At 42.0% G+C, this 13124-nt stretch overlaps 1 protein-coding gene across 1 annotated transcript in view; it reads right to left on the bottom strand.

Annotated features, from left to right (window-relative positions):
* Positions 1-2801: 2801 nt before the first annotated feature.
* The window catches only part of LOC138802838 (ubiquitin carboxyl-terminal hydrolase 12-like), a 44568-nt gene continuing 34245 nt past the window's right edge, over positions 2802-13124 (bottom strand). Inside the window, exons 7-9 of the mRNA XM_069986535.1 lie at positions 11104-11301; positions 4967-5045; positions 2802-3840 (exon numbers count right to left, since the gene is read on the bottom strand). Of these exons, the coding sequence (XP_069842636.1) occupies positions 3739-3840; positions 4967-5045; positions 11104-11301 (379 nt within the window). The 3' untranslated portion in view covers positions 2802-3738. The remainder of the gene's footprint in view (positions 3841-4966; positions 5046-11103; positions 11302-13124) is intronic.

Genomic DNA, 13124 nt, shown 5'->3' on the forward strand with positions numbered 1-13124 from the left:
AATGGAAGCATTGTGTGGGATGTGAGTTCAATAGGAGAGGAAGAGTAATGAATTCTTATTGTAAAGAGAAGTGGGAAGGTTAAGTGTTTGTGCTACTAAAGATAAAGCTTTACAGCACGTTTAGCAGTGTTCAGCTGATGTGGCTAAACGCAAACATACGTCACGTAGGATGTGCAGCAAAGGCCGTCATCTGCCGTAACTGCATAGATCGTCTCCTGCTTGTCATACCAAGCAATGACGACCTAATGAAATAATGAGACCAGTGGACTTGTTCGGAAGTGTACACAAGGTCGGTGCTCACTGAAGGATATGATGACAAAGAGTGAAGGGTGACAAATGCAGGCACCCGCCTATCCATTACATGCAGCATTTAGACTAGAACACACTGATCTAAGGCTGTCTACGTTAAGAGCCTAAGTCTATCATGTGTTGGGAAAATTTGCAGACGTACATGTTAGACCTATCCATGAGGCTCCATTCATACAGAGTCGCTTTAAAAAACTATATACATATAAATAATCTGTGTGGTAGAGCCTATTACCATGGCATGAGAATCTCCTAACATATACAACCAATGTAAGTTCTTAACATGATGTGAACACACACTCAGCAGAAATCTTATTAATTATAGGCAATCTTGATATTTCATTAGCAGTTTTATGCACCAGTAAGTCTCAACATGCCATTATCTGCAAAGCCCTATAATATATGTGACATGTTCTATGTACACCAGCATAGAAGCAAAGGGATTCTTTACTAGAAGAGCAGCGAGAATATACAACTATCTGGCAGCCCTTGTCAACTTAATACAATAAGTTCAAAAGGGTTCCTTATGCTTTTCTGGAGTCTGACAATATTACAGGTAATGGTCACTAGATTGTAGAGAAGGTTTGTCAAAGCATATATAAAATAAAGTTCATCTGTACCCATGCTTCCCACCATTCCATGGCGCTCTTACACATTAGTGGAGTTGTACAACCACGAACCCATTGTTTAAGTAAAGGTTGGGCAACATCCATTTCTACCTGGAATCCTCTTGTCCTGGCAGTGCAGAACCAACCCAATTTTATAAATTTCAACTTTTACTGAAGTTTGTTTTATAGTATTACGAGTACTAAAGCCTGGAGAAAGGGAACAACACAGCCGGCAGGAATACACATTTGACTATACCAAACACAGCTGTGACAACCATAAGTGAGCACACATTTGGCCATTTTGGGGGTACTTCATGCATAGACTAGACTACCCTAAGGTGTGCTGTGTATTTTTCTCTTTTACAATAACAGCAAGGCTTGCCTACAGAGATTATATGGGTGTGTGTATGAATTTATACCTGTTTGCAGTGTGACGCAAACAATGGAACTCATAGCACAACTTAGGAATTGGGCAATCTAGTTGTTAGGTACCGCTGAGGGTGTGGTCACACATTCAGGTTTCTAATTGCAATTATTGAAAGCCAGGAATAGAGGAGTGCCCACAAGCTGAAATAGTGTGAAATAACCCAAACCAATTGCAGTCTTTTCTGTGTATGACATCCACTTATGTGCCAAATGTCATCTTCCTTGGCGCATCTGTTTGGTGTCAAACATCAATTCTAATCGTTACTGCAAACTTCACATACTCAACATGTAAACCAGATGGGCATGCAGCTCACTGACTCCTATGGGTCCTATGTATATGTGAAATGAATGATGCATGAAAAGAGCCTTGTAGATTGTATGTGCACGATCAAGATCAGGTCCATTGTAAACCACACATTTGTTTCTGTACATAAAACATTGATACGATTTACCCACAGGCACTGTAGATGGCTATACTTCATCAGGGACCTGTCAAAAAAAAAAAAAAAAAAAAAAAGGTAGCGCCATACTGTATCCTGGACTATTACATCGTCCTTGTGTAAATTACTTAATTGAAACTAATACAACTATTTTTGTACATAAAATGCTGGCTCTTGTGTTCTTGTCCTTTCAAGCTTGTTAAAAGTAGCAGCTTTTCTAATGAGACAAGTTCTTATTTTTAAAGCCCATAAATACCTTTTCAGACATTTTTATTGTACAACCCAATATGAGCTGCTAAATGCTCTTCAGGGTTGATTCTATGAAACTAGCTTTCCAAGGGCTCAGTCTAAAAAATCCAATTGCTACATAAAACTCCGTAACCTGTAAAATTTGTTGCCTGAGCTGGAATAGAGAGCAGGGGAGATCTGCAGGGGGAGCATGTGGTAGGTTAGTTTTTTTGTTATTGGACCCTGAGTTGGTGGATGATCCTGCAGCTGAACATCACATGTGGGGCGTTCGTTGGGCCCCCGAGTAATGTGCAGATGCAGTAAGATCAGAAGTGAGCAGTTGTAGGGTAGTCTGCCCCCCAGGAGCCTCACGCAGCCACTCAAACCGTTGTCCTGCTGAAAGGTCAGACTTAAAGAAAAAGCCACCAAAGATGCTTTCTATGGCATTCTAAACTAGACATTATTTCCCCCTTGATTTAAAGGAGTTAAAAAAGGCTGAAATAGTGTGTGAAAGTGGATTTAAGGAAATTAGACACAATCAATCCCACCCCCTTTCCTTCATGAATCCCTCTTTGGTTGAACTTGATGGACATGTGTTTTGTTTTGTTTTTCAACCATACTATGTAACTATAAATCCTATTGCAATACAGAATGCAGACTGAATGAATAGTGTGCATCTTTCATTCTTGGTATGGTCTCTTCCATTTATAACATAGTATCACAGCAGCAGCAACAGCTGACAGGTTTCACGATGAGAAGGAAAAATGGGCAAAAGCTTAAGCCCTACTCCAAGTAAAGATAAATGGGTTACTTTATTTATGGGATTTTACAATATAAGCCTTCATCACCTGTCTCTTATAACTGAGGTTTTTAAACAGGAATTGCAAAAAGCCTAGAGAGCAAGGACTCTGGAATCCAGCAGTAAATATTTTTCAGGACCAAATGACAGGAGCACAACGGACACAATTGCCATATTATTTGCACCATGGCACCCATGTGACCAGATCCTGAAAAATCCTGAAAAGGAGTTCATGATTGCAGGCAGAAAGGCTCAAACAGTTTGCACTCTTGCCAGTCTATGTCCATCTATGTCCAGTAGTATTTTCAGAGGACAACTTGAACAATTAAAAAAGGTGCTAAAATTCCAAAATATATTGAAAGAGAACTTAAATAACAAAATAAAAAACATGTGATCCCATTGTTTAGTGTGCAGAACAGCAGCCTCTTAACACTCACTACAAGGAGTGTTACAGCAAAAAAAAAAAAAAAGAAATGGAAAGTAGGAATCACCAAAGATGGTGCAGGTACAGATGTGGTTATATGTGATACAAATTAATTCTTCTCATGAATATCACATCTGTCGAATGTTAACATTTTTTCATTCAGAATGATTGAGCACCAAACCACTACTGTCCTCTGTCTTACAAAGTGCTATCTTCTTAGCTTGGGTCTGGGAGGCTCATTACACTCAATAGTGAACTCCAAGGGTCTCTTCTGTATACAGCGGGTTATGAGAAGACAGACTGAAGTGGCATATTGGAGATCTGCTTTGTACGGCTGATACAAGAAAAGCTGAAGATGAAACAGTCCATCCAGGTACTGATATGATATTTGTGGCAGCAGGTTATGAGCATCTCATCTACTCCATATAGGACTCTGATCCCTCATTTACTGTCCAACAGTTCCCTCTTCTTCCCAAACAGGAATTGACTCTAACCCAATTGTGGGGTTCAGTCTCTGGATTGGTAGAATAGGATATATCCAGACTCTGAGTTTTTGGAAATGTCTGATGTTAAACCGTAGAACTCTTCAATGGCTTGGGCGTCAATTTTCTGTTGTCAAAAAGGAAAAAAAGGAAGGGGGGACAAAACATTAATAAAAGAGTTTTTTTTGTTTTTTTTTTTAAACCAAATAAAATATGTTTTCTATTCCTGCACTCCAAAATTAGCCAATGAAACCGGAATAAAAAAAGATAATTTCAGTCTGAGCAGTTTATAGAATTGAAGATAAGCTTGTCGGACATTCAGGTTCTTCTGGACAATACTAGTACTCAATGCAGTATAGAAAGGACGTTCCCTTCTTTTGTGGGGAACAATCGTGCCACACACACAAACACACACAAATTCATAGTGCATATCACATAAATTCTGAACCAAAAAAAGGCTACTGTAAGCAAATTGAGGTTAGGTTCCCACACAGTATTGTGGATCATAGCTTCAGCCATATTGTATTCCACACGATGGTCAAGCTGCATAAATTCTATAAGCCTTATCCTTTAAGCAGGCCATCCGCTAATTAGCTGTTGTCTCGGTGCGTTCTCTCCTGAGCCTCCCCAGGACATGTGCATGCTTGGCTGGGTATATGTATGTGTGAGGGGAGAAAGTTTAGCTCTCAGAGAGTAAAAGGATTGGGCAGTTAAAATCCAATATGTCTGATCCTTCTCTCCCCTGATATCTACTGTTGAAGGGACAGTCAGGAGGACCCCCTTCCATACACAGATATTCGGTCAGTTAGACTGACATATGTCTTGTGTGTATTCACTTTATTTCCTCTCAGTCCTCATATTTGTTTAGACTTCCCATCATCATTCTTGTCTATTTCTAAATGTGTATTTTCTCACTACAACTTTTAATTTGCTTTTCCTCTTCATTCCAGCTAATAGCTGTACAGAATTAGATGTCTGACTCATAACTTGATGTTGCGGCTTCTCCCGCCTGCATTGTCCATTTTTGCTTCTTAAAAAGAATTAGATAATGGTATTTAACGATTGAAAAAAAAAAAAAAAAAAGAGTTTAACTATCACAATGTCTGAGGTACACTGACTGCCATACTCCCCATTCAAAATACACACTGGATGCCAAAGTAAAGTGGCAATATGAAACCAAAGCTAAGAGAGGGATAGTCAATACATAGAGTAAATTATTAATGAAAAACATAGCATAAGGTATAACTACCAACCTCTACAATGTCGTCATCAAACAGCAGCCAGAATCCATGACTCTTTACAATGGTTATGTAGTGTCCACGGTTTGGCCCACTGTGTAAAATGAAAAAAATTGGGCAAGTTATTTGTAGTGAAATAAATAGATAGAAATGTTAATGCTAATTTCATTTTTCCCCTTGGGATGTCACACAATAATCCCTGCACTCGCAAGCAATATAACACCCATCACAGATCACCATTTTTTATGAAACTGGCTATAAGGCTGTATGACGGACCTTTAAGTGGGCTCCTAACTCCTATGGGCAAACTTTTTTACTGTTTGCATATAAGCCTAGGAAGGCAAAAGCTAATTCAGCATATTCTGTGATGCACTCATATCCGGATTTCTTATCAGATAGATTTCCTGACCAATTGGATTCTATTGGCCATGGACACCGTTTAGGACACAGATGCCCCATACATCCCTATGGGAGCATGTGGAATGTCTAGAATTCTGGATGCGCTGTCTGCCAGACTGGGCCAGCGTCAGCACCTGGCGCTTTAACTGCACACACCTAATCAGTGCATAAAGAATTAGATGGAGCACTGTGTTTGACAGGGTGAGGAGCCATTGGCCCCTGTCCTGTCAAACACTCTTAGGCTGGAGACAGCATTACACTTACGGCCCCAACAGACCGCTTCCTCCCGAGCCCTCTGGCACATGAGCAGAGGGATAAGAAGAGCTTATCATGCAGCAGTTCAGTATGTGCTTTTAATTATTTTACCTTATTTGTTCCTTTCCATTTCTACAATCAGGAAATACTGATATTTCCTGAAGCCTCCTGAAAGGCTCCCTAAATGACATTTCCTGACTGTAAAAGCGGCCACGGATGTACACATGGGGCCTTAAAAGGGCCTATATAGATGCAGTCAGATCTTTATTTCTGGTCTCTAGGACATGTCAAAAGTTTTTTTTTTAATGTGACAGATTTAATGGAAGAGCAATATACAGCACGACCAGCCATTAAGAGGGCCCCATTCATTTACATTCCAGCTGCACTGCGCATCAGCAAGTGGAATGTAAATATACAGATTGTAGACCTCAAGTTTAAAAGGGGTGTATTACAGTTTAATAGCATATAAAGTTTACTGTGTGTTTTATGAAAAGTTATAAAATTTCCAGAATACTTTGTTTCAATTCATTACAGCTTTATGGGTCTCTGCATGCAGTTTTTTCTTTCTTAATATGGATAAAAATCTGTTCTGGTCATATGGCTTTTTACATAGAAGAGATGTTCAATGTACTGTAAGGTAATGGGAAAACATGCCCAGCTACTAAGTATTTAACAATTAAGACTAAGGCTATGTTCACACACTTTATTTTTCCTCAGTATTTTACAACCAAAACCAGGAGTGGATTGAAAACACAGAAAGGCTATGCTCACACACTGTTAGAATTTAGTGGATGGCCGCCATTTATTATTATCCAGCCATTATTTCAAAACAATGGCCTTTGTTTTGAAATACTGGCCATTATTTGCCATTAGACGGCCAACCACTCAATTTTATCAATGTGTGAACATACCCTTTCTGTGTTTTTAATCCACTCCTGGTTTTGGTTGAAAAATACTGAGCGTGAACATAGCTTATACGGAAGACAGCAAAAACAGACCTTGTCTTTTTGTATTCTTGTAAATGCCATGTCGGGAAATAACTTCTATATTAATTACATGATGAATAACCTATTTTATGAACCCATAGCAGTCATTAAACAAATTAAAAGGTAAGAATACCAAATGTAGATACACACCATGCATGTAATCTCTTTACATAGTTACCATAATGGCTCTACACAACTCCAGGATGTATGCTCTTAGTGCTAATGCTAAAACTTGTGTGATATCCCAAAGAGGCAGATGTTTATGATATAAATCAATCAATAAGATTTTACTTAAAGCCATAAACCTTTCTGTAAATGATGAGAATCTCAGGGAAACCACAGTAAGTAAATCATTCCTCTACTGCATGTTTTAAACCTGAATGAGCTGCGCTGCCATGGGGGCGGAGGGGGGTTACACTAGAAGGAAAAACAGAACTGTTCAAGGTGATTTGGGAATACTGGGAATTATTGAGTTGCATGTAGGGGCCTTCATCCCAAAAAAGAAGTATCAAGAACAGGAGGATAGACCCTGTCCCTTTCCCTTTTTAAACTTTTTTTTTTTTTTTTAAGTTTAGATGGAGCTGGGAGAAGCATGCAGCTATGTGCTTCTTTCCCCAGCTTGCGGAGATCTGTTCCACAGCAGAAGATGGGCTCCATATAGTGGCAAAGTGAAATTTAACTTCTCCAACTCGGAGGACTCCACAGGGCATTCTACTTCTCCAAATTAGGCAAAAATCAGAACTTCATGATGTGCTCTCCAATTATTAAATATGATTTATTTTTTTTTGTCTAAAAAGTCCTTGCTCACCTGATCTTACGCTTTTTGACTTCTAGTTATGGTATTTCAAGACAGGCCAGGTAAACTGCAACAGCCCTGCAACAGTGTCAGATATGAAGGATAGCCGATGTCCTATCAAAATTTTCTTTTGAATGATAGGCGTGTAGACGAAAAGTTACATCACAAAGGAAAAGTTGCTAATGCAACCGTATTTATCATGGTAAATTGGATAGTCATTGCATTCGGAATATATAATGTCTACAATGAATGTGTACACTGAAAGACTTGTGCATGATTAACGATGATTCAGAGGTCAGAGTAAAAGTTGTGATCAATGACATCTGATAGACTTTTCGATCACTGCCGCATTTACACTGGAAGATTATTGTTTAAATTTAAAGGGGTAGTGCGGCGGTAAAAAAATATTCACAGAATAACACACAATACAAAGTTATACAACTTTGTAATGTATGTTATGTCTGTGAATGACCCCCTTCCCCGTGTCCCACCACCCCCACCCGTGTACCCGGAAGTGTAGTGCATTATATATACCTGATCCGTGCCGACACGCGTCCCCCATCTTGTGCCAAACGTCATCTTCGGCCGGCCGGCCCGAACACCTTCGATCTTCCCGAGTGCCGGCCGCCTCATCAGCCACGATTGGCCGAGCACAGTTATGCTTAGCCAATCGCGGCTGAGCAGCTGATGATGCGGCCGGGACTAGGGGAAGATCGAAGGTGTTCGGGCCGGCCGGCCGAAGATGATGTTTGGCACAAGATGGGGGACGCGTGTCGGCACAGATCAGGTATGTATAATGCACTACACTTCCGGGTACACGGGTGGGGGTGGTGGGACACTGGGATGGGGGCCATTCACAGACATAACATACATTACAAAGTTGTATAACTTTGTAATGTGTGTTATTCTGTGAATAATTTTTTACCGCTGCACTACCCCTTTAAGCGATTTATTGCAGGAAAATTGGTCTGTGTTAAAGGCCCCCGCCGGGACCCCGCTCTGAACGGCGCCGCTCCCAGCTGTTATCTGCAGCCGGGCAGTGCCTCTATTAGCCGGCATGGGTCCCCTTGCCGCGCCGGCTAATTAAGCCTCTAAATGCAGCTGTCAAACCTGACAGCTGCATTTAGCTGCTTAGCTCCGTGCACCCCTGGTGTCTAGTGGGTCAGATCTCTCTAAACCCCCCCCCCCCCCCCCCCCCCCCCCCCCGCGCAAGATCTGTGCTTCTGGCCGGGCCGGGACTCAGCGTCGCAATGACACTAATCCCGTCTCGGCAATAGATTGCTGTGGCCTGCAGCAGACCAAAGCAATCTATCACCGATTTAATCGATCTTTGCTGTGTATATACACAGCATTGATCTCTAGGAGAGATCAGTGCTGTGTATACACTAGTCACCCAGGGGGACTTCTAGTTAAAGTAAAAAAAAAAGTAAAAATGTTTTTTTATTAATAAAAAAATCCCCTCCCCTAATAAAAGTCAAATCACCCCCCTTTTCCTATTTTATAAATATAAATAAACAAACATGTTTTTTTTATCGCCGTGCACGTAAATCGCCCAAACTATTAATCACATTCCTGATCTCGCACGGTAAATGGCGTCAGCACAAAGAAATTCCAAAGTGCAAAATTGCGCATTTTTGGTCAAAAAAGCGATCAAAAAGTCGCATATGCGCAATCAAGGTACCGATAGAAAGAACACTTCATGGCACAAAAAATTACACCTCACACCGCCCCATAGACCAAAGGATAAAAGCGTTTTAAGCCTGGGAATAGAGCGATTTTAAGGAACATATATTTGTTAACAATGGTTTGAATTTTTTACAGGCCATCAGATACAATAAAAGTTATACATGTTACATATCGTTGTAATCGTAACGACTTGAAGAACATATATAATAAGTCAGTTTTACCCCAGGGCGAACGGGGTAAACACGATACTCCCTGAAATGAAAACAAATTCCTCTTTTTTTTCAATTTGACAGGGCAAATGATTTTTTTCCGGTTTTGCAGCATATTTTATGGTAAAATAAAGTCTGTCATTGCAAAGTACAATTGGTGTCGCAAAAAATAAGGGCTCATGTGGGTCTCTAGGTGAAAAAATGCAAGTGCTATGGCCTTTTAAACAAAGTGGAAAAAGCAAAAGCGCAAAAAATGAAAATTGGCTTTGACCTTAAGGGGTTAAAGGGGTTGTCCAGTGAAAATCTTTTCCTTTCAAATCAGCTGGTTTCAGAAAGTTATATAGATTTGTAATTCACTTTCCATACTTATGAGCTGCTGTATGTCCTGCAGTAAAATGTCCAGAGCAGTAGCAAATCCCCATAGAAAACCTCCAGTGCTCTGGACAGTTCCTGTCTCGGACAGAGGTGGCAGCAGAGAGCCCTGTGTCAGGCTGAAAAGAAAACATTTCCTGTAGGACATACAGGAGCTGATAAGTACTGGAAGACTTGAGATTTTTAAATAGAAGTAAATTACAAACCTATATAACTTTCTGAAAACAGCTGATTTGAAAGAAAAAGATTTTCGCTGGATATCCCCTTTAACACTAACCCCCTGCGTACAGAGATGGAAAACAATGGGGGAGATTTATCAAACTTGTGTAAAGTAGAACTGGCTCAGTTGCCCCTAGCAACCAATCAGATTCCACCTTTCATTTCCCAAAGTATCTGTGATGAATGAAAAGTGGAATCTGATTGGTTGCTAGGGGCAACTGAGCCAGTTTTACTTTACACCAAGTTTGGTAAATCTACTCCAATGTTTTAAGAATGGAGTGCATGGTTGAAAACCAAGGGAGTATACTGAACAGTTATAGTGATTTGCATAGCTACAGAGCTGCCTACTGGTCACTTTATGTATGAAAATTTTCACAAAAGCGGCAACTGAAGTGTTAGCAGAATGTCCTCCAGAGTCTTACAAGTTGGAGGAGTTTCAGTAACCCTATACTTACTACAGGTTACATACATGGACAGTAGATAGATGCAAAGGAAAGTGAGATGGGCAGAGAATACATTGTAACTTTTTTTGCTTCTATATTCTTACCCTCTTCCCAGTATTAGATTTTAAAGGTGTTGCCCAGGCCTAGAAACAACACCTCTCCATTCCTCAGTTTGGGTGTGGTCTTGCAGCTCAGTTCCATTGAAGTTAAACTGCATACTGCACAAAACCTGGGGACAGGGGTGGTTGGACTTTTTCTAATCCTGGATAAACCCTTTAAAGGGGTACTCCGGGCTGGGAAAAGGGTGGAAATAGAGGCTGACGGTCACTTACCTCCCCGGTTGCAGCACTGGGTCCCGGATCACACCACCCCGTTCTCCCGCCCCGATGCCGCTTCCTGGTCTGAGCTGCGGCATGAGATGTGACGTCTCAAGGCAGCTCAGCCATTCAGCAGTCGGAGCCGAGTCCGGCCTTGGCCGCTGAATAGCTGAGCTGCCTTGAGACGTCACGTCTCAAGCCGCAGCTCAGACCAGGAAGCGGCCGTGGAACAGAAAACCGGGGCAGCGCGATCCGGGACTCGGTGCTGGAACCAGGGAGGTAAGTGACCGGCGGCCTCTATATCCACCCCCTCCCCAGCCATACACTAAAAATAACCCCAGCCCGGAGTACCCCTTTAAGTCTTCTTTTTATCTGGATTATTTTTTTTCTTCCAAAGGTTTCTGTATCCTCTTCACAAATACAGTACTGTTTATCATAGAAGTCCCTTAAGTAACCTGATATTTACCCACCTGCCACAGTGAACAACCACAGCTACAAGGTCATACATTCGGTCGGGGTTAGTGGCATCCCCGGAAGTGTTGAAGAGCCGCAGTTCAAGTGGAAAGACCACGCGGTAGGAAAGTTTGGTATATCGGTGCAGCTGGTCCATGTATTTAAACCTTTTCAAGTGCAGGGCTAATATCATAGGCAACTTCTTCACTCTCATCCTGCCAACAGATTCACAAAACATTTAGCAAGCACTTCATGGGATTACTCAGTAACAGTGTGACAAGAGGGAAGGTCACTGATACACATAACTAGAATAGAAATTAAGAGAAACAGAATTTAATCGTCCTCAAGTACAATAATACATTCCCTGCTGTGAAGTGGAGACACAACAAATGGCCTGTCTGCTCACTAAGAGGACACAATGTAAAATATGTAGTGGCTGACAACAAAGATTGTCAGCGATCTCAGACGTAAGAGAACAGCCAGATGAATATACATCTAGGACTATATCAGAACTATGATTAAAGGGGTCCTATGAATTATAAGTCCCCTATACACAGTGTTGGACTGGGGTACCTGGGGCCCACCAGAGGAAATGATCCTTGGGGCCCACCAAAGAAGAATCGGTAAAAAGCAACATACTGACCCGGCCCTGTCCTGGATTCATCTGGATCTGCGACAACTCCCTTGTGAATGACATGTTTTCAGTCGAACTATAACTATCAGAATACCCTACACTCATGAAGCTTTAATGATGGGTATGTTGGGAGTTGTAGCTTCAGACAGAACAAACCTTTAATAATTGATTGTTGTGCAGAAGGTTCTGGTGGCCGTAATCTGTTACAACCATCAGCCCTGAAGGTCCAGCACTATAGGTCTCTACAGTGGCAGCTCATATGTACTACAACTCCCAGCATATCCTGAGGGATGCAGACTATCAGTAAATGCTGGGAGTTGTACCTGGAGGATTCTTGGTGTATTGTACACTGAATACTTTGTGGGAGATCAGAATACAGGGTTATGTGGGGGCTTATGTGGAAGTGACCCCAGAACAGCACTAATATATATTATCACTATACTGTACCTCTCAACATACCATCACACTGTTACTGACCATATCATTGATCATCATACTACTACCCCTATATCCTCCTGCTCCTCCATCATCATACTACTACCCCCTTCATCCTCCTGCCCCTCCATCATACTACTACCCCCTTCATCCTTCTGCACCTCCATCATCATACTACTACTCCTTCATCCTCCTGCACCTCCATTATCATACTACTACCCCTCTCATCCTCCTGCTGCTCCATCATCATTCTACTACCCCTCTCATCCTCCTGCTCCTCCATCATCATACTACCCATCCATCACCCTCTTACCCCATCACACTACTACACCCTTCATCCTCCTGCCCCTCCATCATATTACTACCCCTTCATCCTCCTGTCCTTCCATCATCATAGTAGTACCCCTCTCATGCTTTTGCCCCTTATCAGCATACCAGTACCTCCCTTATCATTCTCCAGCCCCTCCATCTATATTTAAAACAAAAAACAGCTATACTTACCTCACCTGTATGGTTCCTCTAGTGCCCCAGCCACTCCTCTCCCTGCTCTGCTTGAGTGAGATCACGAACGCTGGAAGGGGGCGGGGCTTCTCGTGATGGTGGCGGGGCTTCCCGGGACTACCTGGGACATGGTTTTGCCGGGGCTGTCTCCTCAGAGTTGGGCATACCGGGCAAAACCATGTATTTATCCTGCTGCAGCTGGGGCCCACTGAGGACAGGCAGCATCATCATCCTATGGCTGTCTGGGGGCCCCAGCTGCTGGACAGGCAGTGAGAGTGGGGGAGGGGCCCACCAGAGGATCCTCCGGTGCCCCAGTCCGACACTGCCTATACATGTATTGGGGCAGGGGATTAGTGTCCCATAGAACAGACATACTGTATAGGAAATCTGTGTTCTTCACCTGTTTGTTTTACACCATTCTGATACTGTAGCCATTGGCAAATCTACTGACAGACTAGATTTTGGATT

The sequence above is a fragment of the Dendropsophus ebraccatus genome, chromosome 10 (genome assembly GCF_027789765.1).
Source record: "Dendropsophus ebraccatus isolate aDenEbr1 chromosome 10, aDenEbr1.pat, whole genome shotgun sequence".
NCBI classification, from domain to species: Eukaryota; Metazoa; Chordata; class Amphibia; order Anura; family Hylidae; genus Dendropsophus; species Dendropsophus ebraccatus.